Raw genomic sequence first — 26,438 nt, 5'->3', positions numbered from 1 at the left:
AGTGCCACTTACTCACCTGCCACTTCTGCACCCACAGGTTTGTTAGTGGGTTTGAGGCCAGGTGCTTGCCTGGGGTGTATGTAGAACTCCTCCTCGTAGTGTGGGGAGGACTTAACCTGCAGGCCACAGGGGAGAGGTCAGCCTGTGGCATCAGATGAGGGCAGAGGTTACCAAAAGGCCAGCACTAGAAGAGCCCTTAAATATCAGCTAGTCCAATGCCCTCATGCCACATAAGAGAAAACAGGCCCAGTCAGGGGAAGTGACAGAGCTCCTAGTGCCTCAACAGTTCTTCTAGATACTGTACAGAGCCCCCTGCAGCTCAGAAAAGCTGGCCCAGCCTCATCTCCAGCTTCCTCCACCAGTAGGTCCACCTTCCCAGCTTGCCAGCACCCAGCAAACATTTCCTGAGTGTCTCCTGTGCAGACCCTACTCTGGGCCCCAGGGATTCACAGGTGACAGATGGGCCTGACAGAGAGGTTGTTGAGTGCTCATAGACTGGAGAAGAGGGAAGTTAGTGAAGGGTGATCATGACTCCCCACAATGAATGCTCTGGGAGAGCTCAGCTCCGGGGAATTTTGGAGCAGGCACTGCCACAGCCTAGAATCAGCACTGTCTGGCCCATGACAGCCCAGTGCAGCCAGGCTCTCCCTCCCTGCCCAGCCCATAGAGCCCAGCGTGGCCTACCTTAGCAGCTTGTCCAAGTTCACTTGCTATCCCCTCTCTCTAATGCTTGTTTATTCCTGTCCTGAAATGCCTTCCTTCTTCTGGGGTGCTCCTTCCAGATGCAGGCCCCAGCCCCCAAACCCTGCCTGAACCCTGGGACTCTGGTAGAGATGCTTTGCTCTGCTTGGTGATAACCATGAGTCTCTCTTGATCTGCCTTCTCCTGCTTTCCATTCTCCTAGCCTCATGTCTCAGCTCCTCACCAGAGTTGGCAGCCTCTCCAGGGCTGGAACCAACATTCTTGTGTTCCTCTGGTCTCTGCTCACAGTTCTCAGGGCTTTATGCACAGCCCATTCTGAAGACTAGTGACTGACCTTGGGGGAGGGTGGGGTCAAGGCCTCAGAGAAGGGATAGAAGGGGCTTTGCCAGGGGAGTCCAGGTAAGGACATGAGAGGGTCGTCAGGAGAGCCTGGCTATAAGGCCCAGTGGGGGTTTGGATTTGTTTGGAGCAGAATGGGACCATCCCTGTCCCTGAGCAGCTGTGTGATCCAGGCCATACTGTCCCTGGCGGGAGCTCAAAGATAGCAGAAATGCCGTCTACAGTGTATACCTGCATGTGCATCCATGCTCATCTGTGTCTGTGTGAGAGGTCAAAATGATACAAGCGGTGCCCAGGTTGGGTCCATACGGCACATAGGTTCAGACTCAGCGTCTCCTGGTCCCATAGCCTCAGGCTGCCCTCATGGTAAGGCATTGACCCACAGAGGCTAGGGTCAGCCCTGGGCTCCCGCCGACTGTCCCTGGGGATGATGGGGAGAGGGACTCTCTGTGGGTTACTTCTAAGGGGCTGCTGATCACAATGGGACCTGTCTCAACCTCTTTATCCATATCTCTGTCCCCAGCCAGCTCTGAGACTCTCCTGGCATCAGTGGGAAAATTTATTTTGGAGGAAACAGGTATCCCAGGACAATTTAACCCCCGTGGCCTTAGAGATAGGGTAGGTGGAGAGTGGCTTCAGCTTCGTCACTAAAATTCTGTCTCCCATTGTCTAGAATTGGCTCACCCTTCTGGTGCCTTTGTTTTCTCCACTTTTGAAATGTCTCCCTCTTGTCCCTTGTCTGGTTGACTGAGCAGAACTGGGACTCATGGCTTTGTCACCTCAGGGAGGACACCTCACTTCTCGGAGCCTCAGTTTCCTCCTCTATAGATGTGGGGAACCTTGGCTCCCACAGCTTGGACACAGGGCTGTGTGGCCCTCCTCCCAGGAGCTTAGAATAGAAAGGACAAGGTCTCTGGCAGAGTCTGTCACTCATCTTTATTATAGGTTAGCAAGAGTGAGGTCTCAAAGGCAGTATCACTCCTCATCGTGCATTTTTTGCTGAGAAAAAAAATAAAAGGTATAAGTGGGCAGCTGGCAAGAGGGAGGAAGGGTGTGGGGAGGAATCTCTAGGGCTTTCAGGGGTTTAAGGAAGATACCCTTAGAAGGAGGGGTTTGGGCCTCAGAGATCTTAGCGTCCCATTTAGGAGTCCTTGTAGTTAAGTACATGTAGAGGTGCAGGCATCTATAAGGGTGCTCTGAACACGAAGGGGATTTTCAGGTATGGGTGCTATGGGAACCTGAGGACTATCCAAATAGAGGGTGAGGCATGCCCACTCAGAAGGGCACTGATGTTGGAGGGTGCGCTGTTGTGAGGGTGACTAGCCAGGCCCTGGGGAGGGACCCACCTTGGCACCAATGTCACGGCTCTTGGCCCGCAGCTTGTTGACCTGGGACTCGGCAATGTCTGCCCGCTCCTCCGCCTCGTCCAGCTCATGCTGCACCTTGCGGAACTTGGACAGGTTGGTGTTGGCCTGCTCCTCCTGCAGGGGTTCAGAGTGTGGGAGGAGGAGGTGGAAGGGGCAGGGGTAGGGGTTCTCAGCCTCCTAGTCTGGGGACCTCCTGTCCCTGACCTGGGCTCAGTACCCCACACCCATGTACCTGCGACAGCCTTACCAGGGGCATCCTGCTCCTGGCTTGGTTTCCTCCTCACACTTGTCCAGCACTCAGAATCCTTCATGGCCACCCACTGCCCAAGATGAATCCCATGCTGCCTGGTCCGGGCCCACTCAAATCCAGCTTCACTGCATCTGTCCAATTGTGACTCTGATAGATGCTCCCTGACCTTGGGTTTCCTGCACAGGTGTGCTCATCAGCACCTCATATCCACAATTTTCTGCCCACCCAGATGTCTTCCTCACTGTGCTATGCCTGGTCAAATCCCTTTCCGGGCTCAATTCCACTGCCATCTTTCAGCTATTAGTGCTATCCAGCCCCCTGACCTGCATTAGCAGCTACATTGTTTTCTCTCGGGCTTACTGGTGTATGGACTATAAGCAGCTTGTGGGAAGGTCCTGAGTCAAATAAGCATTGCTTTTGTTAACTCAGAATGCCTGACACAACTGAGCAAATATTTGAGAGTTAAAGAGAATAGCAAACCCTTTGTCCAGGCCCCACGCTGGGGTGGACACTCATTGGTTCTCACACGTAGGAGGTATGTTGATGAAAGAGTGGAGAAAACCATGAACTCACTGCCTCCTCGGCCTGGCGTTTGTAGGCCTTGACCTTCAGCTGTAGCTTGTCTACCAGGTCCTGTAGACGCAGCAGGTTCTTCTTGTCCTCCTCTGTCTGGGGGTGGATTGGTAGGAGAAACCAGTTTTGAGGTGGGAGCAAGTGCAGTCATCTTTCCCTCCCTCACTATTCTACTCTTCCTTCAATGGGCCGGGTCAAAGAGGTAGTGGGGAGAGTTCATCACTGATGCTACTTGTAGGTCAAAGGGCTAAGGCAATGTCCTTAAAAGGATCTCAAAAGCAATCTGAGGCCTTAAAGTTGGAAGCTGGGGAAGTGGCTCAGAACAAAATGAAATTCTTTCATCTGACAATATGGAGACATTGGGGCTATTCCAGCTATAACCTATCAGTTCCACCACAGATGCTCTTGGCCAGGAAGTAGAAGCAGATTCTTCTCCACCCGCTATAAAGATTCATGGTCTTAAGCCAAACTGACTCTGGAGAATGTGAAAGAAAATTAATCTGAATACAGCTTCTCAAGGAGCAGGTGCCAGGAGCGCTGGGTGGCATTCCCAGATGGTGGCTCTGCGTGGGGTCTGTGGGGGCCAGGAGGTGGGGCTAGGAAAATGCTTCCTTCTCCACTCCTGCTAATCTGGCCCCAGAGCAGCCGCAGGGCCCGTACCTGGTAGGTGAGCTCCTTGATGCGCCGCTCACTCTTCCTCATGCCCTTGACCGACTCCACGTTGCGCTTCTGCTCGGCCTCCAGCTCGTTCTCTAGCTCTCGCACCCGGGCCTCCAGCTTCTGCAGCTGCTTCTTGCCGCCCTTGAGGGCGATCTGCTCAGCCTCATCCAGCCGGTGCTGCAGGTCCTTGATGGTCTGCTCCATGTTCTTCTTCATGCGCTCCAGGTGAGCGCTGGTGTCCTGCTCCTTCTTCAGCTCCTCCGCCATCATGGCCGCCTGAGGAAAGGAGAGAGATGTAAAAGAACTGGGGCCCAGGCCTCTTCTCCCTCAAGGATCACGTCTTTCTCATCCTGGCATTTACTCCCTGAGGCCCTCAAACCCGGGGAACTGCAGAGTCAATTTGTTGCAGCGTAGTGGCCTGGCCTGGACCCAGAGCCCTTGTTCATGTCTTTAGGGAAGGTGAAAAGGTGAAGGGTCGCTCACATCCGTGATGGCCTTCTTGGCCTTCTCCTCAGCGTTCCTGCACTCCTGCACCGCCTCTTCCACTTCTGACTGGAGCTGGGTCAGATCTGACTCCATCTTCTTCTTCTGGTTGATGAGGCTGGTGTTCTAGATAGAGGCAGAGAAAACTATTGAATGTATACTGATTCTACACTTTCGCCCAGAGAGAATTAAAACTGGTCATTTAAAAAAAGTTTTGCTTTTAGAGTATTCCTTGTTTTTCACCTGCTTTCCCTTTTCCTATGAGTATAGATGACTTAGACGTTATATCTAAAATTATGAGGTCCGGAGAAAGACTCCAAGCAGCAAAGAATCTGCGCTTCTACTCCTGAGCTCTTTAGTAACATGTCTATGTAAGAGCATGAAAATATTCCAAGGAAAATGGGAATAACTTTTCACCAGGATAATATCCTGGAAATGATTATAGTTACAGAAAGAACGTAGGAGGAAGAGAGGACTAGGCCAGTGCATGATGTCATTCCCACACATAGATTATGGAACAAAGCTCCACAGGGCACTGCCATAAGATAGGCACAAAAACTCGTTGGAGAATATAGCTGAAAACAGTATATATGGGGTTGCAGAAAAATGGTGTTCTGTTGAGAATTGGGTTTGCAAGTAGATGCAGTTGTGCTCTTTTAGAGTCCCAAAGGCCCATCTTTACAGAGCAAGATAGAGGTGTCTTCTAGATCAAGAATATCGAATAGTAGCAGCATTTCACTACCTCCAGATTTGTGACTTTGGCAGGCATCACCAACCAATCATGGCACTCTTAGCTTTTAAGTCATGTCCCTCTTCTCAGGTAGTGGATCCAGAGCCGTGATTAACAGATGAGAGTTGGCCCAAGAGATGAAATAATTTGCAATCCTGATTGGAAATGCTCACTCAGAGCCTCAGGTTCCGAACATCTATAGATGTCCTGGGCTCTACCACTCAGCAGGTTCCCTGTGGCAGCCCCTGACCTCCTCACCTGGGAGTGCAGCAGCTGCACCCGCTCGCTGGTCTCGATCAGCTCCTGCTCAGCCAGCTTCCGAGACCGCTCCGTCTGCTCCACCACGGCCCGCAGCTCCTCCAGCTCGGCCTGCAGCAGGTTGTTGCGCCGTTCCACGATGGCGATGTTCTCCTTCAGGTCGTCGTTGGCTCGGACTGCGTCGTCCATCTGGAGCTGGGTGTCCTATGGAGGAAAGGATGAAGTGCAGAGGCCTGGACCCCATCCCATCAGGGCCTCCCATTTGGGGTTTGATGTGCCCTACTCCTCATTCACAAATCTCTTGTCAAGTGGAGGGCAAAGGGGCACTTTCTCTCATCTGGTCTCTAGACTTGGAGGCTGAACTGGTCCAGGACATGAACTGGTCCAGGACATGGCCTAGCCAGGTCTCCTTCAAGCCTCCAAGTTTAGGACGTAATTGACTCTCACCTCATATTCGTTAGCCCAGGACCCTTTTCTCTGGCCATCGTCTTCCCTCTGGGCTCAACCCCAATCTGAGAACCCCAACTTCTGTTACCTTCAGATGGGCTTGGGCAATCTTCAGGTGCTTCTGGGCCTCTGAGGCTGTCCTGTTAGCCTGGCTGAGCTGGATCTCCATCTCGTTGAGGTCACCCTCCATCTTCTTCTTCACCCTCAGGGCCTCATTGCGGCTGCGTGTCTCCGCGTCCAGGGAGGTCTGCAGTGAGTCCACCACCCGCAGGTGGTTGCGCTTGGCCTGCTCCATCTCCTCGTCCTTCTCGGCCAGCTTCCGCTCGATCTCCGCCTTGATCTGGTTGAACTCCAGCTGGGCCCGGAGGATCTTGCCCTCCTCATGCTCCAGGGAGGCCTGGGGGTGGGGCAGAGAGGGTCTGAGGCAGAGAGTCAGGGCACAGGGCCGTGTGGGGAGAGAGGCTGAGAGGATTCGAATGTCAGCTGGGACTATGGCCTGAGAAGAGACGGGGAGGTGGGACCTGCCTCCCAGGCCACGTAGGTGCTCTGGGAGGGGAGGTGCAGGATGCCTTGGGCTTCCTTTGTCAAGGAAAGGGTTTGGATTTTAAGACTGCCAAGACTCCCCAGCACTGACATTGCATGATCCTGACTCATCTAAAATACTATTAAAAAGGAGGGATTTTCATAACCACAAATTCAAACCTTTATTTTTGTTTCCCAGGCCCCTCACCCTCTAGTGAAAAAAATTAGAAGCCCCCTAACTCAGATCAATCCCTAGGTCCTTAAAATGAACAATAACAATAGCTTATATATTAAATCTTATATATATTATGTAATATATATAATATATTTAATCTTTATAATAATCATGTACACATCTTATGAGGTATGTATAATTAATTTCATTTTACAAGTGAGAAAACTGAGGTACAGAGAGGTAAAGAAACTTGCCCAATGAAACAGTGGAAGTCTCGAAGCCAAGTATCAACTCGAGTCTGTTTGACTCTGCAGCCCAGCCCATCATAATAACCTACTGTCCGAGGGGTTATTATGATGGCCAGGCTTCAACTTTATAAACCTGGTGGAAGCTGAACCTCATGGCCTAGGATCAGACTGTGACCTTTCCTTTGTGCAGACTTTGGCTTTGGAGGCAGTTGTGGGTAGTGGGTAGATGACCTTGGACTAAGAATAAGGAGCTAATAGCCTTGTCTTGGAGTCAGGGTCACTCCCAGGTGAGGAAGATTTGGGGAGCCAGAGACAGTAGGGCTGGGAGGAGCAGGAAGGGGTCCAAGGCAGGAATGTAGGCAGAACCACGCCCTCACCTCGGCCTCTTCTAGGGCCGACTGCAGCTCCAGCTTCTCGGCCTCCAGCTGCTTGCGGACTTTCTCCAGCTCATGGACATTCTTTCCTCCTTCTCCCAACTGTTCGGTCAGGTCGGAGATTTCCTCTGGGGGTCAGAGGGCCAGAAAGCTCAAAGCCTGTGTTCTTTCTGGACCAGAGTGGCTCTCCCTGCCCCCACCCCTCCTGGCCTTGGGCCCCAGCGCACCCTGCAGGTTCTTGTTCTCCCGCTTGTAGGTCTCCAGGTGCTCCAGAGACTCCTCGTAGGCGTTCTTGAGCTTGAAGAGTTCCGTGCTGAGGGAGCGTGCCTCCTTCTGTGAGGACTCCAGCTCCGACTGTGACTCCTCATACTTCTGCTTCCACTCGGCTAGGATCTGTGGGGACAGGGATGGGGTTCACTGCAATGCCCCCAGCTCCAGCCCAACCCTCACCTCCAGGAGCTGTCCGGGCCTCGCCTAGGCTCGGCCTCCTCCCTGCTTCCAAGGAAAAGTTCCCCGGCTTCACACTGATGCTGGTACCCATGCCCTGCTCCCTGGCTGTGTCCCCAACCAGGGCCCACCTTGTCAAAGTTTCTCTGCTTCTTGTCCAGGGCCGCGGCGGCCGCATTGGAGCGCTCCACGTCCACCATCAGGTCCTCGATCTCGTTCTGCAGCCGGTGCTTGGTCTTCTCCAGAGAGGAGCACTTGGCGTTGACGGCCTCCACGGCCTCCTCAGCGTCCTGCAGCCTCTGGGCCAGCTTCTTTCTGCCCATAGAGGTGGGGTTGGTGGTGGTGAGAGAGGGTGGGGAGGATGGAGAGCATGGATTTTGGACAAGAGGAAACAACATGACTCTTTTGGAAAACAATCCTTGAAAACTCAGAAGTGCTGAAGATGGGCCCCAGGGAGCCGTGAACTGGACAAGCGGAAGGTCTTGGTGTCAGGGTGTGAAGACCCACAGCACACAGGGGGGCCTTCTGGGTGGTGTCCCTCTGACCCTGAGCCACACTTTAAGCTGAAGATATGGAGGGTACATGGGCTTCGGAGGCCACCCCACCTCCCCCTGCCATAGCACCCTGCCCCAGGTGGGAGCGCTCTGCCCTCAGACAAACCTTTTGTTCGTCTTATATTCGGATGAGAAACATAACGCGAGCAAAAAGCTTCCCCGAGGGGAGAAGGAGGTGGGGCTGGGGCAAGGTCCTCCTGTGTTGTCAAAACCTAGATAAGCATCCATCCTTTGTGTGGAATCTACTGAGGATCGGACTGGGCTGGGCTGTGTCCTGCCTGCAAAGGGGCCTCGACCAGAGGCAGGCTGCCTGGGACTCACTTGGCCTCCTCGAGCTCCTCTGTCCGCTGGATGGCATCTGTCTCATACTTGGTCCTCCACTGGGCCACCTCTGAGTTGGCCTTGGACAGGACACGCTGCAGCTCGGCCTTGGCCTCCGTCTCCTCCTCATACTGCTCCCGCAGCAGGTCACAGTCGTGCCGGGCTGACTGCAGTGCGTGGGCCAGGGCGTTCTTTGCCTGGGGAGATGAACACCCAGAGGTGAGCTCGGCTCCCAGGAGGTTGGGAGGAAAAGCCTTCCCCCCATTCTCCAGATCCTTTTCATATCTCTGAGCTTCAACTAAGCCCTAGCCTCATTCAGGGTGAAGGCTGGTATGGAATCTCAACGTCCTGGAGTAGCTTCCTACTTTGCCCACCCTATCTTCTTACAAATAAGAAAAGAGTCATTCGATGATGTTCCTGTACGGCTTGGCTGAAGAGTAGAAGAAACTAGACTGGAGGTCTTTCCATTACGGAGGGCTTTCTCCAGTCCCTAGGCTCCATTTCTGATGTTAATTGCCCAAGACCTGCCATTGAACCTCACCTTGCCCTCCTCCTCAAGCTGCCTCTTGAGGTCTTCCGTTTGCTGGGTGTAGGAGAGCTTCCCTCGAGTCAGCTGAGAGATCAGAGCCTCCTTTTCTTCCAGTTGCCTGGCTAGCTCACCTGGAGGTGGGAAGATGGGTTTGTGGACCACAGAAGAAGGCAACCGATACCCTATCCTGGGTCAGGAGCAGGGCTGGTTAGGGGTACCCACCGTTCTCCGTCTGCAGCTTGGCTTGCTGGGTGGTGAAATCATTGAGGGAGCGTTGGGCCTCTTCCAGCTTCGTGCGGTACTCGTTGGCCTGGTCCTCCAGTGTCCGGGACACCTTCTCCAGGTTTGCCTTCAGGAAGTAAAGAACGTGAGAAGGGTGAATGTGGGAGGGGCTGGAGCTTTCAGGGAGAAGGGGCTAGGTGGACCAGAGGAAGGAAGGGAGGGGCCAAGGTGGGGAGAGCACAGAGTGCAGGCGGGGAAAATGGGGCGATGCTGGAGGGGCACAATCTGAAGAGGGTGCATGAATTAAAGAAGGGAAGGACGGTGAGGAGACAGGTACGGGGTAGAGGGAGAAGGAGGGACAAGGGAGAGAGGTAGAGAGAGACCAAAGGGTGATGGAGGGAGTGAGACTGATAAGAGAGACGGCAGAGAAAGTGGAAGGAAGGCGTAAGCTGTGAGGAAGTAGAAGGTGAGAAGGAGTAGAGCACAGGCCCACCTTGGCCTTGATGATCTGCTCCATGTTGGAGGTGACATCGTCCAGCTCCAGCTTGAACTCGCTCTTCTCCTTCTCCAGCTTCTGCTTCACGCGCTGCAGGTTGTCGATCTGCTCGCCCAGCTCGGCCACGCTGTCGGCGTGCTTCTTGCGCAGGGCTGCGGCCGTGGCCTCGTGCTGCAGCGTGGCCTCCTCCAGGTCCCGCCTCATCTTCTGGAACTCCGCCTCGCGCTTCTTGTTCATCTCGATCTGCACGGACGTGGCCCCACCGGCCTCTTCCAGCCGCTCGCTGATCTCCTCCAGCTCCCTGGACAGGTCTGAGCGCAGCTTCTCCACCTTGGCGCGGGCGGTGCGCTCTGCCTCCAGCTCTTCCTCCAGCTCCTCGATGCGTGCCTGGGCCCGGACACAAGGGGCTCAGACCCACGGCCTGGAACTGTCCATCAGAGCCCCCTCCCGAGACTCTAGAAGACTCCTGGCCCAAGCACTCAGGTCCCTCAGAGCAGTGGTACTCAACCAGAGGAAATTTTGTGCCCCAAGGGTCAGTGGACAATGTCTGGCGATATTTTCAAGTTGCTACTGGCATCTAGAGGGCAGAGGCCAAGGATGCTGCTTAACATCGTACAATGCATAGGCCAGCAACAGGAATTCAGTTGAAGCCAACCCTACAAGGCACTTCCCAGGGGCATCTCAGACCCAGTCTGAGAATCTGCAGCCCTGAATCCTGAGAATCTGTGTTCGGAAGGAAGTCTTAAGATCCTATGAGATCCTGGAATCAAAGATTTCACAAATGCAAAGATTCCACTGGGCTCTGCTCTGCTAACCCGTAAGGCAAGAAAGCAGATACTTGTATTTTACAAACATTTGCAACAATATGCCTTACAACAATCAAAAACTTTTGTAATCTTCTGAGTGACCAAAAGTCCAGTCAACCATATTCCTCACTCTCTGGGGCTTGCTTTATCTATGCCCAGGGCTGGGCTCCAGCTTTATCCTTCCCTTCCAGCCCAACTGAGTGTTAGCAGTGTGCCCTCCTCTGCCTCTATGTCATTTTTCTGGCCTTGGCCTTGACTTAGTTGGGAGAATGTCTCATCTACCATTTTGATATGTTGCCTGACTAGCCAGGAGGAAAGGTGAGGATCAGTGAGATCCCTTTGTGTGTGGTTATGGATGGTGTTAATGGAATGTGTGTGGGTGGGTCATGGCAGCAGTAGAGAGAGGACCACCGTGCCTCTGTTCCCAGGATGGAGAAGGTGAGACTGTGTGCAAGAGCTTGGGCAGGAAGAAGGAGGAGCGGCAGCCCATTGCCAAGACCTTATGAAGATAACAGTACTATTGTTTTGGGTCCAAGAGTCAAAGAAGTTACCTAGAAGAACCTGAGGGTGTCCTGGTTTTCTGGCTAAAACCCAGAAGAAGCACCCGAGAACATGGAGAGGCAACTTATCACTGATAGGCCAGCCTCTGAGCAGCCCCCAGAGGAGTAGAATTGTGTTCATGTATCACTTGCAGCTTGGGCCATGGGCCCCAAATGCTGAGAGGAGATCAGCTCTGTCCACTAGCTGCAGTCTGAGGAGAAAATGAAAGGATAAGGCCCTGCCCCCAGTTGCTAAGTGCCTGTCTCCCTTGGGGTCACTGTGTCTAGACCTGGCCATGCAGCTTCTGTATCTATAAAACAGGGATGACAGTACCTGCCTTCCTTGTTCCCAGGGTTCTTCTGGCAAAGACAGAACTAAAAGCACATTAAAATTTGGGGTGCATTAAAGGTAAGGGAGATTGCAGCTGTTAATTTAATTTCCTCCTGCAGAGGGATGAGAAGGCCATGGGAAGAAGAAAGAACCCCTTCTTGATAGTGGCTGGATGAATTTCAATTGACAGAGTGGTTTCATATATTATTTCTTGTCTGGTCCTCTGTAAGCCAAGGGTTATTAGTCCCATTTGACAGATGAGAAGAGACTCTGAAGCTTAGGGAGGGGAACTGACTTGCTCAAGGTTGTAGGAATTGACCTCATATCATGAGTGCTCTATAGGGATTCAGCCTGGGGTAATGGCTGGGGTCAGTACCCAGGAAGAGTATGAATAGAGTAGCTCCACAAGGCCCCTCTCACCCCCATGCAGGAGAAGTACCAAAGGAAGGGTTAGAGAAGACCCTAGCATTTGTCCCAGAACAGAAAACCCATAAGGCAGAACGTCACTCAGAAAGAGAAGCCCTTTTTGTAGGTATGATTCCACCCCCTACGCCCCGACTCACCCGCTGCCGACACATAATAGCCTTGTTGCAATAAGACATTATTACTCTAATGGAGGAAGGCCAGTGTTCTCAAGTGTCATAAATCAGTACTTGAGGGATCTTTGGGGTGGCCTGGAGTTCCAGATACTGTCCAGAACGCCCGGCCACCTTGGAGCCATTGAGTATCCACTTGGCTGCACTGGGAAGATCACCTGGTTTTCCTTCAGTTTCTTCTGCAGCTGAAGGGCCAGTGCCTGTTCATCCTCGATCTTACTGTTCTGCTGACTAATGTCAAACTCCTTCCTGGAGGAGAAGCGGGTGGTGACAGGTGGTCTTCCTTCCTCTGTGCCCATTCTCTTCTCTTGCCTTGGCAGGCCAAGACCAATATCCTTGCCACCGCACCCCTCCCCCCGCCGCCCCACTGCCCAGGCCCCAGCCCAGAGGGTTAATTCCCATTCTCATGGGCCCAGAACAACCATGGCCAGTGGGGATGAAGCACCCTGTGCTCTAACTCTCTGGCCAGACAACATTAGCCCCTCCCCGCCACTGTAAGCTCCTACTTCTTGAGCTTTTCTTCCAGCTGCAGCTTGTCATTCTCCAGGTCCATGATGCTCTCCTGGGTCAGCTTCAGGTCACCCTCCAGCTTCCGCTTTGCGCGCTCCAGGTCCATTCGAACTTTCTTCTCCTGCTCCAGGGACCCCTCCAGCTGGTGGAGAGAGGAAAACAAACAGGGCATAGTAAACCCGAGATCCACAATGCATGCTTGTCTGCTCCTTTCTAAACTCGAAATTTAGTGGATTGGAAGTCGAATCAGTAGGAAAGTCCCTACAACTACAAAGGATACAGAAACTCAGCCTACGGAGGAACTACAGAGAGCAAAAAGTCCCCAGGGGTCATAGGAGTTAGTTCTAGGGATCCGGAACTCCTTGGCCATTGGTATCACCTGCAAAATCCTGACCTGAGAGAGATGGAGCCTGGTTCTTACTACTCACATCATCCACCTGCTGCTCCAGCTTGACCTTGGACTTGGTCAGTGTGTTGACCTTGTCCTCCTCAGCCTGAAGGTCATCCAGGGCCTGCTGGTGTGCCTCTTGCAGAGCTTTCTTTTCCTTGGTCAGCTTGGCGATGATCTCATCTAGCCCAGCCATCTCCTCTGTCAGATTCTTCACCTGCCAACCAAGAACCCCTCCCCTTTAGGTTCTAAGGTCACCAGTCTGGGGACATCTATAGAGACCTCCAATGCCAAAGACCAGGACCACACTCTGGCCTGGGAGTCCTGAGGAAACTTGGGCTGGAGCCAGAGGGAGCTGACCTCACCTTGTTCTCTGTTGCATGCTTCTCCTTCTCCACCTTGGCCAGCGTCAGCTCCAGGTCATCAATGTCCTTCTTGAGCTCAGAGCACTCATCTTCCAGCTTGCGCTTCTTGGCGGTGAGCTCGGCGTTCATCTCCTCCTCGTCCTCCAGCCTCTCGTTCATCTCCTTCACCTTGGCCTCCAGCTGGATCTTGTTTTTGATCAGTTGGTCGCAGCGCTCCTCCGCGTCATTGAGGTTGTCTTGTTCCTGGGAGAAGAGGACAGAGAGGAGAGCTGTTGATTCAAGAGAGGGTCTTACTCCCTGGCGATGAGCTGGGCTATAGTCTAGGGGAGATGAGGAGACAATCATGTGTTCTCACCGCCTGCACTTGGAGCTGTAGGTCGTTCTTCTCCTGCAACAGGGATACCATCTTCTCCTCCAGCTCCTTGCGGCGAGCCTCGGACTTCTCCAGCGTCTCTTTGATGCGCCCGAACTCCTCCTTCATGTTGGCCATCTCCTTCTCCGTCTCCGCGCTCTTCAGCAGCGGCTTGATCTTGAAGTAGAGCTTCATCCAGGGCCAGTTCTTGACTCCCATGAAGGCCCGAATGTTCCACTGGATTACCAGCAGGGCGTCCCTGGCGAAGAAATATGGAAGAAGGGAGGGGAACTATGAGAGCGCTTCCCAATCATGGGGCCAACTGTACTTGGCTCCCAGACCATCTAAGCAATTTTTAGGCACCTGTGGGCAGGAACCCTGCCTTGCAGTCTTGAGAAGCACCCCCACCCCAACCTTACCAAACTGAACATGGAGTTGCCCAATAAACATTTATTAATTGATCATTTAAACAAAAGGTCAGTTTATATTTTCTTAGTAGAGCATTAGTAGTAAGGGAAGCTACCACTTATAGAGAGAGTATCTACTACGTTCAGTGTTTCTAATCTTATTTATAAGAACCTCAAATATGTAAAAAATTATATTTTACATATAAAAATATCTATAACATATAAGTTGTGAAGCATGAAACAAAATGGCTATCCATGAACCTGTCACCCAAACCAGAACTAGAGCACTGCCAGTGGCGACCCTATCTGTGTGCTTCTTCCTGTCCCCTTTCCTTGTTTCTGTACCAGAAGCAGCCACCACCCCGAATCTTGGGTTTTTCACCTCCTAGCTTCTTCAAAAAGTACTTTAACCATATATGAATGTGTCTTTAAACAATACGCTGTTGTGTTTTTTTTTAATTATTTTTGAGCTTCATAAAAATTGCATCGCACTCTGCTATCCTTCTGTGACTTTCTTTTGTTTATTCAACAATATGCTTTTAAGGTTCAAACTTATTGCACCATGTAGTTGTATTCCCCTCCTTTTCATTGTTTTATAAGGTTTCGCCAAATGACCGTACTGTATACCCATTCTCTGTGGATGGAAAATTGGGTCGTTTCCAGATCTTTGATATTTTGACCAGTGTGGCTATATTCTTTTCTTGTTCCATGTTGTACACATGCAGGAGTTTCTCTGTGGGCAGGCGCTCAGGAGTGAAATTGAAAAGTATGCAATTTTTCACTTTTAAAAAATGAAGAGACTCATGGACATGGACTATAGACTAGTGGTTACCAGAGGGTAGGAGGGAGGTAGACAGAGTAAAGGGGGTCAAATATAGTGGGTAGGGGGAGGGTGAAGTGGGTAAAGAGGATCAAATACATGGTAGTGAAGGAAACTGGACTTTGGGTAAACACACAATAGAATTTACAGATGTCAAATTATAATGTACACCTGAAAATTATATAATTGTATTAACCAATGTTACCCCAATAAACTTAATTAAAAAATTAAAGCATGTTAATGTAATTCCTATTTTAAACAAATGAACATTTAAAAATAAAATGTATTTCTCAGTTTCAAAAAAATATATATATTGTTTTCCAAAAAGGTTGCACTAATTTAGAGACTGTAAGCCATAGGTCAGACTTCTTGATGTTTGTCAATCTAGTGTTTTTAAATGTAACCTCATTAGAATCTTAACTGGCATTTCCTTATGGAATTAAAAAAAAAAATTCAAAATGAATTTTTAACCAGAATGATTAAGTCACTTGCCCGAGCCAGCCGGTAAGTGGTAGAGCCAAGATCGGAACTCAAGTCTTCTGACCCATGCCAGTTGGCACTGCTTGTCTGCCTCTTACATCTCCAGGAGTGCCTCTCCCTATATCCCATGCCTCACCTGCGCTCCACCATCTTCTTGAACTCAATGCGCATGAGCTGGCCCCGGGCCTGGGCCTGGATGCGGGTGATGATGCGGCTCAGCCTCTCGTCTCGCATCTCCTCCAGCAGCCCCAGCAGCCCCGCCTTGAAGAATACCTGCGGGCAAGGGGACACAACCTCAGAGAAGGGTCCCCAGGGTGGAGGAAGACAGTGGGTGACCCAGGCTCAGCTTTCAGGAGACCCATCACGGGCTCATCCTAGACTGGGAGTGAAATGCTAAAGACAAGACAGAAAGGAAGCCTGGCTTCCTGTCTTTGGGTTGATATGGGAAGCTGAGAATCAGAGGTCTGCCTTCTGAACTCCCAGCTGCTCTACTCGACATGGCCACACGCCCTGCAATTCCATCCTTTGAGGTTCTAGACTCACCTTGGTGTGGCCGAACTTATATTGGTTGTGGTCAATGTCCAGGGAGCTCAGCAGCTTCTCGGCCCCTTTCCTGCTGTCAATGAACTGCCCTTCCGGGATGGCTGCTGGGTTCAGGATGCGATACCTGTCGGGGAGGTACCTGGAGTCACCCACGTTCTTCACTGATCTGCTCTTCCCTCAGAATTCAGGGTCACCCGCAGACTCCGCTCCCCGCCAAGGCCACCTGGGCTTCCCCTGTTCCCTGGGCTCTGGGGAGCCCTGTACCCACCTCTGCCGGAAGTCACCGTAGAGGATGCGGTTGGGGAAGCCCTTCCTGCAGATGCGAATGCCCTCCAGCACGCCATTGCAGCGCAGCTGGTGCATGACCAGGGGGTTGTCCATCACCCCTGTGGCAGAGGGGAGGAGAGAGGGGTCAGCCTCAGGGCAAGTGATGCCAATGCCCTCCCCAGACTAGACCCTTCCACATAACTCACCTGGAGCCTTCCGTTCATTGGGGATGATGCAGCGCACGAAGTGAGGGTGAGTAGTCTTCAAGTTAGTCATTAGCTTGTTCAGATTTTCCTGGGGGTGGATGAGATTGGGGAGTCAGGAGCCATAGGGACCATCCCTTTGGTCCCTGAGCTTTGGGCCCCAAACAACCTGTCACCAGAACTCTCAAATGGAAAGGGAATTGACACATAATGTATTCATAGCTTGTGTAGAATTTATACACCAAAAATGACCATGTAGTCTAGGTTATTTCCTCCCCAAACTCAGAACATCAGGTTAGGGTGCAGCCGAAAGGCTCTGGGCTGGGCCTGCCCAACACAGTTTTCCTGACACCTCTGATCCTTCTTACCCGGTGGAGGGCCGACACTGTCTGAAAGGATGAGCCCTTTTTCTTGCCTCCTTTGCCTTTACTGCTGTCCGCTAATAACAAGAGAAAGAATGATGAATAGGAGCTTCGAACAGAGCAGTCCTTGGGCAGGGGCAGGGCTCTGTGCTTACTAGCTGCGTGACTTCTTATTCTCCTAGTCTCAGTTTTTCCAGGAGAAGGATAGTAACACCTCTGAAGGTGTGAAGACGATTAGGCAAGATCAGCATGGAAGCATGTCACCAGTGCTTGCCACATAGCAGGCACTGGAACAGCAGCAAGAGCTGAAATAGCTCTTCTCCCACACACTTCTAACCTCACCCTTCAAGCTTACACCTTTCCAGTTTCTACTTTTCTCCTTCTATTTTATCCTCCTCATCTCAGTCCACACCTTTCCTCCTCCTTTTCTGACCTGGAGGCTCATTTCTTCAATAATCCTCTCTATGTTTACCAAGATTTATACTGGGCCTGACACAGTGAGGTGTGTGCCACCTTCACTGACGTCCGGGGGCTCACAGTTTTGAGGAGACACATGACATGTACACTGATATCCATAACACAAAGTGGAACATGGCACTTTTACAGAAGGGGTACAAATGGACTGCTGTGGGATCTCCCGACCCCTATCTCATGGTTCACAGGCTCCCTAGAGGCATGTGCTTTGAAGCAGCGGGACCCTGGACCCTTGCATCTCCAGAAGTGCTCTGGCCCAGTGCAGGGGCTGCTCTCTTACCGGTATCAGCAGAAGCATATGAAGAGAAGAGTGTGGCCATGAGCTTGAGGGAGGACTTCTGGTACAGGCCCACCACCGTCTCGTTCAGCGGGTCTTTGTTCTTCTCCAGCCAGCCCAGGATGTTGTAGTCCACGGTGCCAGCGTAGTGGACCAGGGAGAAGTGGGCCTCCTGCTTCCCCTTGACATTGCGCGGCTTCTGGAAGTTGTTGGACTTGCCCAGGTGGTTGTCGTACAGCTTAGACTTGAAGGTCATGTCAGTGGCCTTGGGGAACATGCACTCCTCCTCCAGGATGGACATGATGCCCATGGGCTGAGAGCAGGGTGGAGAGGTAGAGAGAGCATCACTGAGCACATACCAAGCTTCCAGGGTCCTACACCCTGACAGAGCCTCAGCCCAGTATAGTTAGCAGGCCACAGAGAGTCTGCTGGCACCTCTTGTCCCCATATAGGAAGCCAAGGTTCTTGGAATTAATCTAAATCCAATTATATTCAAATCTGTCCTATCTGACCTCTTTCTGCCCCAGAAGACCCAGTGAGAGTTGTATACCCGCAATCACCCGCCTCCAGCCCCGCCCCAAGGATCCCAAGGCCTTTCAGCACAACCCTTCCTTCCTGGATAGATCCCTGCCCCAGAGCAGAGTGAGAGCAGGGACGGATGTACATCAGAGCTGTGAGACAGCATGGCTGGCCAGATCCCTGTCTATAGGAGGGGTCGCAATTCAAAAGATGGTTCTGCACAACATCCTGCTCTTCAGAAAGCATGGAGGTTCTTAACTTTTATTGGGGCAGGAATCCTATGAAAATTTGATGAAACAGACTGTCTGCCCAGAAAAATGCGTGTGTACACACACACACACACACACACACACACACACACACTTTACACACTCTTTCCCATACAGTTTCAGAGGGTGCTGAGGCCTCTGGAAGAGCAGCACCCTTGATAACCACCCAAAGCCTATGGAAAGCTTCCGTTTCCTTAAGGGCAGTGACTGGGCTGGGTGAGGAGGGGCAGTCCCTCTGGACTCTGATTTGTATCAGAAAAGCCCAAAGGCACCCTCAGGGCAAGTCAGCATTGGGAGCCTCCTGTAAGCACCCAGAAATCCTTGACTTCTGAATCTATAGACAAGAGAGGCTGAAAACGGATTTGAACAGGAGGGGATGGAAAGCCAATGTCTTCAGTTTCAGCCTAAGATCTTTCCATGAATGACACTTCTCATGGAATGTCAGAAGGGCTAGGAGTCCTCTCCTTCACTATATACCCCTCTCAAGACACTGGGAGGTGACCACCATATAGGACAAGTTCTTAGGTCCTGGGGACAGAAGGAAGAGGCTTGTCCTGTATTTGCCCGTGACTCATGGTGGGTGGAAGCTTGGCCTGGAGAGAGGCTTGGGATTCTGGGGACTCTAGTTGCTTGGGTGTAGAAGGAATGGGGCTATTATGTTGTCTGGGATGGCCAGGAAAGGGGATACAGGTGGTGGAGCCGAGGAGGCACCTTCTCGATGAGGTCAATGCAGGCCTGCAGGTCCATGCCAAAGTCAATGAACTCCCACTCGATGCCCTCCTTCTTGTACTCCTCCTGCTCCAGCACGAACATGTGGTGGTTGAAGAACTGCTGCAGCTTCTCGTTGGTAAAGTTGATGCAGAGCTGCTCGAAGCTGTTGAACTGCAGGGGGAGTGAGGGCAGGAGCGGGTCAGGTGGGCAGGTGGCCCAGTGGCCGGAGGAGTCATTCCGGGACTGTGTCCAGCCCAGTGAGGGTTGTGGCTGATCCACTCCCCTGTCAGGACAGAGAGGGAGCGCTGACCCTGAAGACAGGACCACGACAGCCTCCCTCACCGCCGAACCCCACCGCCTTTCCCACACCTGGCCTGCGGCTGGCATTCAATGAAGGTTGTTGCATGTGCCAATGAGTGAGTTACTGTTCCTCCCACGCCCAGGGGCTTCCCCCACTCACATCGAAGATCTCGAAGCCAGCGATGTCCAGGACTCCGATGAAGTACTGGCGTGGCTGCTTGGTCTCCAGGGTGGCGTTGATCCTCGTCACCATCCAGTTGAACATCTTCTCATACACTGCTTTGGCCAGTGCCCCGATGGAATAGTACACCTGCTGCACGCTCTGCCCCTTGGTGACGTACTCGTTGCCCACTTTCACTCGAGGGTGGCACAACCCTTTGAGCAGGTCTGCTGAGTTCAGCCCCATGAGGTAGGCAGACTTGTCGGCATCTGATAGAGAAGGAAAGGAGTAAGCACTTTCAACAGACTCTCCTTCCCTGCTCCAGGGCCAGAGCCTTTCTGAAGCATTAGGTCATTAAGAGTTGCAAATGGAGGCCTGGAACAAGGCTTGCTGCAGTCACACAGCCAGTATATGCCTGAGCCAGGCCGGAGCCCAGGCCCCTTTATTCACCTAGGGCCTCCCACCACACAGCAGCTTTTCTCGCCTCTGTCTTTACATGTGCTGGGTGTCGCTGGGCCAGGCCCTTCACCAGCACTGCTGTTAGCATGTCTCCCACCCTCATTGCACTTCCTTGTCTCTTCAGGACAGGGACTGTGGCTGACAGGAGATGTGTACTCTGCTCCCTGCCTCCTTTGTGTCCATCCCTGATCTGGCCCAGAACTGGAGACGCTACTCAATCCACGTGTTGACCAACTTAATTGGCTGGGAAATTAATTTCCTAACAGTGTTTTGGACAGCCTCCCCTGCAACTTCCAGCTCTCCAAATGTTCCATTCAACATACCATCTCTATTTAGAGGAGATTTATTTGGTTTAATTTCAATCATTTTGTGGTAACTGGTGACATGGTTATCATGACACCCAGGCTTGGCATTTTGAGCTAGACAGATACAGAGAAAGGGCCCTCGAAGGTAGGCGAGGAAGAAAGTTCCTACATGTTTGTCTAGCATAGTTCACACCTTCGCAGCTCCTCAAGGATTCTTGCAACAGCCCTGGAGGGAGCTGTGAAGGACTGTTGCTCCATTTCACTGAGGAAGAAACTGAGGCCCAGCGAGGTGAATGACATGCCAATGCCCTATGCCCCTGGCCTGCTGCCTCCCAAACAACATGGCACAGAGGCCACCAGGGGCTCACCCAAGGGCTGGGCACCCACACATACACACTGTATCAATGATGGGGACGTGCAGAGCTCAGGGGCTGTGCTTTCCTGAACTTCAGTGAGACTTGGGCACAGGAGGAAAAATCCCCAACTCACTTCTGGTCAGGGCAGTGGGGTTGAGAAGTTAGGGAGAGTTGCGGGGGCCTCCCTGTCTGTCTACCTCTCCCAAGTCCCTGCCCCGACTCCCACCCCTCACCACACCCATCTAACCCATAAGCCTCAGGTCTCCGGCTAAGCTCCAACAGGAGAGAAAGCCTGGAGGCTGGGGAGGGAGTGGAGGCAGAGCTTGCCCCTGAGAAAATGCACTACCCTCTGACCACCTGCTTCTCATACTTCTGGTTTCCTCCCATCTTCTCTATCATGGTCCTAACAATCCTGTTGTCAACCTAGCTCCTTAAGAACTGTTAAAAGGCACCACTTTTGGACACAGCATGGGAGACCCTGCTCCCAGAGGACTGTCTCCTCACGACAAGTGAGCACCCAGCACCTCAAGCCTTTCCACACCTTCGGTGCCGTCAGGTTCAGCCTGCTCTTCCCGCTGCTTCTGCTTGAACTTCATGTTCCCATAGTGCATGATGGCACCTGTCAGCTTGTAGACGCCTGCTTTTTCCTCAGGAGTGAAGCCCAGCACGTCAAAGGCACTCTAAACAGAGCAAGAGAGGCAAAGAGATGGTTGGAGCAGGTGGCCCCGGAGCCCTCAGGAGCCCTCACCCTGCCTCCTCACTCACATCCGTGGCCATGAGCTCCTCAGAGTCGTCGATGGAGGCCACGGACACCTCTCCCTGAGACACGAAGGCGTAGTCATAGGGGTTGTTGGTGACCAGCAGCATATCTGTTCAGGTAAGGGACAGGGCAGGGGATGAAGGGATGGAGGATGTCAGGGGAGGGGTAGAGGCGGGGGAGGAGAGGCCTGAGAGCAGGTGGACAGAAGGAGAGTCAGCAAGGACTACAGAGAGACTCCAAAAGAAGTGAAAAAATGTGTGGGGGAGGTGAATGACACCTGGGAGAAGGCAAGGCAAATAACGAGGAGAAGGAGAAAACCAACAAAGAAGAGGAGAAAAATATGACGAGGAAAGGGTGGAAAGAAAGGAAGGAGGAGATGCAAGCAGGCCCGAGGTGGGGCAGGAGGAGAAAGCCGCTGAGCAGGTGGAGGGAGAAGGGAGGCGAGCAGGGTGGCGGGGCAGCTAAGAAATAGGAGGGCATCTGTCCTGTTTGCGGGGGTGGGGGGGCGTGGGGCAGCAGGGCCTTGGGGTCAGGCTCACCCAGTAGGTCTGGCTTCTTGTTGGACAGGATCTGGTAGAAGATGTGGTAGTTCCTCTCAGCCTTGAGCTGGAAGATCACCCGCGACTTCTCCAGGAGATCTGAAGTAAGGAGAGAAGAAGGTGGGTAAGGAAAGAGATCAGGCAGTTTGAGGGAAAAAAGGATACGAGAACCAAGGTGCAGATGTAGACAGAGAGAGAAGATAGGAGGGGCCACCCACTGGGAAAAAAGGCAGGAGAGAAGGACCCAGAAAGGTGGGCAGGGCTGCCTGGTACTCACAGGTCTCTATGTCTGCAGAAGCCAACTTTCCAGTGGCTCCAAAGTGGATCCTGATGAATTTCCCCTGGGGGCAGATGGGACAAAGAGTGAGGGAACTGGCCAGAAGGGACAGAATAGAGATCCTGGACTTCAACGCAACCCAGAATGCCCTGGAAATGTAAACACCCTATTTGGGGTCCCAGTATAGTATCGGGAAAACATGGGAAGGATGCTCATCCCCACATACCACACAGGGATCTTGGACCAGAAACAATGGACACAGAAATGAACACGGAGAGAACGCCTCCTCTTTCTACCTCTGATATGACCTTGTGTGATCCTTCCAGTGACTGGCAGGGTAACTATTACTACCTCTGTTTCAGGGATGAAGAGCCTGGGGCTCAGAGAGGTGTGCGGACTTGCTGGGCAAGCGGAAAGCCTAGGAATTGGCTCCAATGCCTATGCTCTCTTCCCACTCTCATATGGAAGAGCTTTGGAAACAGTCATAAGGAAAATCTAGAAGGTGATGAATTCTGTTTTATTGCTTGACTATGGAACAGCTGTGGTGACTCTGGGTCTCTTATCTTGAGTTCCCAGAACTTAGGGAGATAGGCTGAGTTGAGAGGGTTTGGAGTGTGTGTAAATGTGTGTGTAAACGTGTGTGTGTGTGTGTGTGTGTGTGTGTGTGTGTGCATGCACGCACATGCTCATGAGCATACTCGTTGATACCCTAAAGTCAAACACAGGACAATCAACTGAGTGTGGTTACTGTTGGCAAAACAGCACCCCACTTTTTCTGTCGAGGCTGATGAGGTCAATCAGCAGTGGTCAAGGGCACTCACGAAGCGGGAGGAGTTGTCGTTCCTGACGGTCTTGGCGTTGCCGAAGGCCTCCAGGGCAGGGTTGGCCTGGATGATCTGGTCCTCCAGGGTGCCCTGTGAAGAGAACAAGACCTTGGGGGTTCATCCTCCGTCCACCTCTATGTGGTGGTGGGGAGTGCAGGGGGCTGCTCTCATTCTGGGGAATGGGGGTAGGGCTGAGTGGACTGCTGGGGGGTCTACAGCTGCAAAGGGCCAATTTGGACCTCAGAGTGTGTGTCTTTTGCCAGGAAGATTTTTAGCACTGGGCTCAGTGGTGCTGTCACTACCATTGTCCAGGGGATGGTGCAGGGTCACCTGGGTTAGCCTTCCCCAGACCCCCTCTGCTGAGCCTGTGGCTCACCTTGTTAGCATTGGCATTGTCCTTCTTGCCACGGTCACCTATGGCTGCAATGCTGGCAAAATACTGGATGACACGTTTCGTGTTCACAGTCTTCCCTGCCCCAGATTCTCCGCTGGAGGCAACAGGAACCCATCAAACCCAGGATTCCCACATCTCTCTATTTGGAGCTCAGCATTGCCCTCCCCGCCCTGAACCCTGGCCATCTGACCTCCACCAGGGCCCAGCTACCTGCAGAATTTGCCCATCATCATTGGTGACTCCGGGGGTCTTCAGAGAGCCCAGCACTCCACACTCCTTGCAATCACAGCCTTAAACCTTTCCTCTCCCCAACCCCTGGACCCCCATGAATCAGCCTGGGTCTGCCCCAACAAGCCCCTCTATGGATGAATGGCGCTTGCTCACGTGATGAGGATGGACTGGTTCTCCCGATCTGAAAGAGAAAAGAAGAGAAGCAATGGGGTCAGGGCTGAGGGCCCAGGTCCATGGCTGTGGGGCTAAAGGCACACAGGTCAGGGCTGCCGGGCTCACCTGTCAGCATGTACTGATAAGCGTTGTCGGAGATGGAGAAGATGTGGGGTGGAGCCTCACTCCTCTTCTTGCCCCGGTAGGCGGCCACCACCTCAGCATTGTACACTGGCAGCCACTTGTAGGGGTTGACGGTGACGCAGAAGAGGCCTGAGTAGGTCTGGGGCAGGAGATAGGGCAGACATGAGAGGTTGTAGAGGAGAGCTCGGATAGGTGGTGGTGCAGGCCAGAGGGTATGTGGTCACCCCAGCTGGCTCTTTTCTTCCTGAAGATGACCAGGGGCAGGAAGGGGGCGAGGGAGTCCTGGGCCCCTTGGGAGAGTTCTGACCTTCTCCCTTGAGAGAGTTGCCCTGGTCTACTTTGGTCTTGGTCCAGGATGCACTCACGTAGATCATCCAGGCCGCATAGCGCTCCTTGAGGTTGTAGAGCACCGCGGGCTCGTGCAGGAAGGTCAGCATGGCCATGTCCTCAATCTTGTCGAACTTGGGCGGGTTCTGCTGCAACACCTGGTCTTCCTTCAAGGTCACTGTCTGAGGAGAAAGCATGGGCAGTAGTAGGACAGGATGGGTACACTGCCAGTCTGTGGTCACAAGCCTCACCCACTTACCTCCTCCCAGAACACAGGCCACGACCTGGCCTCAAGCCCCCAGCCCTTCTCTGGCCAGTGCCTAGGTCCTACCCTAAAGTTCCCCAGATAATCTGCCTACCCACTGTCTCTCCAACCCTAGGGACCATCCTAGAATCCCTGTGTCTTGTCAGTACACCAGACCCTGTGCCCATGCGTATCATTTTTTGGTCCCTGCTTCAAGTGTCTAGGGGAAAACTTGGAGTGGCTGGCAGCTCTGCCATCTGTGCATACACACCTTACCCTGACTCCTGGGGACAGTGCTTGAGGTGAATCTTTGCCTCTATGAGAAAAGCATCTCACCCATCTACCCTACCTCCCCATTGGTCGCTGTTGCTGTGGTTCGATTGGCACTGGTCAGTTTGACATGCCTTGAGGTCGTTAGATTCTGCAGGCAGGTATTCTAGCATTTTTTTTTTTTTTTTTTTTTACAGTGGAAGAAACTGTGGCTTGAATAATTAAATGATTTGCTGGCATGGTGGCTAGCTAGTGGCAGAGCTGGAATCAGAGTCAAAGCCCCCAGTAGGATGCAACATTCAGTCAGCATGTCTGTGAGGCACATGGTTCTGAGCCGCTGCGGGTGACCAACAGCGATTCTCGTGGTCAGCGTGAGGGACCAGGGACTGGGGGCTTCTGAGTACCAGTCACCAACCCCAGGACTGAGTGCTCGACTCAAGAGTTCCTACTCTTTGAGTTCATCTGGGTCTAAGAGTTTGCTCTTGCTTTGGGTGGGGAGAATTTGGGAGAGTTTGTGGAGGAAACTGAAGCACAGAGAGGAGAGATACAAGTTCGTAAAGGGAATTTCATTTGATACTGTGACTGTGTTCTCTATCGACAAGACCCCTGTGAGGAATAAGCTGGCTGAGGTTCCCCCCGTAGCATCCTCTCTGGCAAGGAGTGCACAACGCTGAGGTGGTGCCCTGTTGCACCTGCTCGTGTCCATCTGAGAAAGGTCAGAGTTCTCATTCAGGTACTGGGCCCTTCAAGGGGGCATGTAACCGCCCCCTGGCTTTGGCTGTTCTCCAGGGCCTGTCAGCTCCCACTGCAAGGGTCTCCACCCCTGCACCCCGCAAAAAAACCTTCCCTCCCTTTCCCCTGGCCCTGTGCCTCACACACCTTGCCATTCTCAGTCTCGGCAGTGACCTTGCCCCCTTCCCGGGATACGATCTTGGCCTTGACGAACTCCTCCTTGTCATCAGGCACAAAGCACTCAGTGCGGATGTCGAAGGGCCGGGTTTGGGCCTCCAGACGCTCCTTCTCTGACTTGCGGAGGTACTGGGCTGCCGCCCCAAAATCGGCCATCTGGGCATCTGTCATCTTGTCGCTCCTCTGCAGCTAAGAGAGGAGGCCCCAGGCCTCAGTGGGTGGCACTGCCCTCTGCACCTCCACTCCCTGTCCTACCTCCTCATCACCTAGGTCCTATTATTCTCTTCTTGTACCTCCCTTGGGAACTCCCTGGCCTAGATCCAGCCCTCCCTGCTCCGATCCCGTTTTCTTTGCCCTTTGACATGATGCTGGAGTTTGCTAAGGGGAGGTAATGAGCTGCTCAGAGAGAGACAGTGAGCCCCTGGTCCAGCTACCTGGCTCTCAGGAGAAAATAGGGTAGTTCTCACCTGGTTATCGCTTCACAAAGAATCTTGAAGAGTCTGGATCGTGGGTGGAGCCACGGAGGTGCAGCCAGGCAGAGAAGAACAGATTAAGAGGATAAAGAAGTATGGAGGCAGGCCAATGGGGGGAAGCGAGGGGCAGGATGGGGAATCAGAGTTGGAAACAGAGAGAGGCACGGAAATTAGAACACACAACTGAGAAGGAAGAGCAAGGAGAAGAGAGACAAAGTATGACAAGAGTTGAAAAAGACCAAGAGGCGAAATAAACCCAGATAAAGAGAGGGAAGCCATCGGAGGAGGGAAAAAGATGGAGACAGGACTCAGAAGACACAGAGAGTGGGAGATGACAGATGCAGATGGGAGGAGAAAAGTAGTTTCTGGTTTTTGCATTGCAATCGCCCCTCTGTCA

At 52.6% G+C, this 26,438-nt stretch overlaps 1 protein-coding gene across 1 annotated transcript; it reads right to left on the bottom strand.

The window, feature by feature from the left end:
• Positions 1–1,953: 1,953 nt before the first annotated feature.
• Positions 1,954–26,438, bottom strand: LOC120593478 (myosin-6). The gene is made up of 38 exons (XM_039851322.1): positions 26,036–26,438; positions 25,539–25,757; positions 24,184–24,327; positions 23,801–23,957; positions 23,675–23,702; positions 23,273–23,384; positions 22,894–22,986; positions 22,073–22,136; positions 21,796–21,894; positions 21,262–21,365; positions 21,038–21,176; positions 19,377–19,645; positions 18,917–19,087; positions 17,421–17,730; positions 16,673–16,743; positions 16,308–16,395; positions 16,103–16,220; positions 15,835–15,958; positions 15,428–15,564; positions 13,588–13,843; positions 13,233–13,475; positions 12,908–13,084; positions 12,476–12,621; positions 12,128–12,218; positions 9,695–10,084; positions 9,202–9,328; positions 8,992–9,110; positions 8,451–8,647; positions 7,707–7,890; positions 7,356–7,521; positions 7,132–7,256; positions 5,898–6,206; positions 5,363–5,566; positions 4,375–4,500; positions 3,892–4,167; positions 3,232–3,327; positions 2,388–2,522; positions 1,954–2,040 (listed from the first exon to the last, which is right to left on the bottom strand). Exons 2-38 carry the CDS (start codon positions 25,737–25,739, stop codon positions 2,017–2,019), a joined length of 5,820 nt encoding a protein of 1,939 aa, XP_039707256.1. The 5' UTR covers positions 25,740–25,757; positions 26,036–26,438; the 3' UTR covers positions 1,954–2,016.

This window comes from Pteropus medius, unplaced genomic scaffold, assembly GCF_902729225.1.
Source record: "Pteropus medius unplaced genomic scaffold, Ma_sr-lr_union100, whole genome shotgun sequence".
NCBI lineage: Eukaryota > Metazoa > Chordata > Mammalia > Chiroptera > Pteropodidae > Pteropus > Pteropus medius.
This window is presented reverse-complemented; position numbering and strand designations above follow the sequence as displayed.

What these genes read in the sequence shown, in the direction of transcription:
- LOC120593478 (XM_039851322.1), bottom strand. Translation starts at nt 25,739, where the DNA reads ATGACAGATGCCCAGATGGCCGATTTTGGGGCGGCAGCCCAGTACCTC. An exon ending in GCATTGACCTCATCGAGAAG is followed by an intron (nt 17,731 to 18,916) that starts GTGCCTCCTCGG and finishes CCCTGCTCTCAG; the next exon opens with CCCATGGGCATCATGTCCAT. An exon ending in TACGGTGACTTCCGGCAGAG is followed by an intron (nt 15,959 to 16,102) that starts GTGGGTACAGGG and finishes CCTCCCCGACAG; the next exon opens with GTATCGCATCCTGAACCCAG.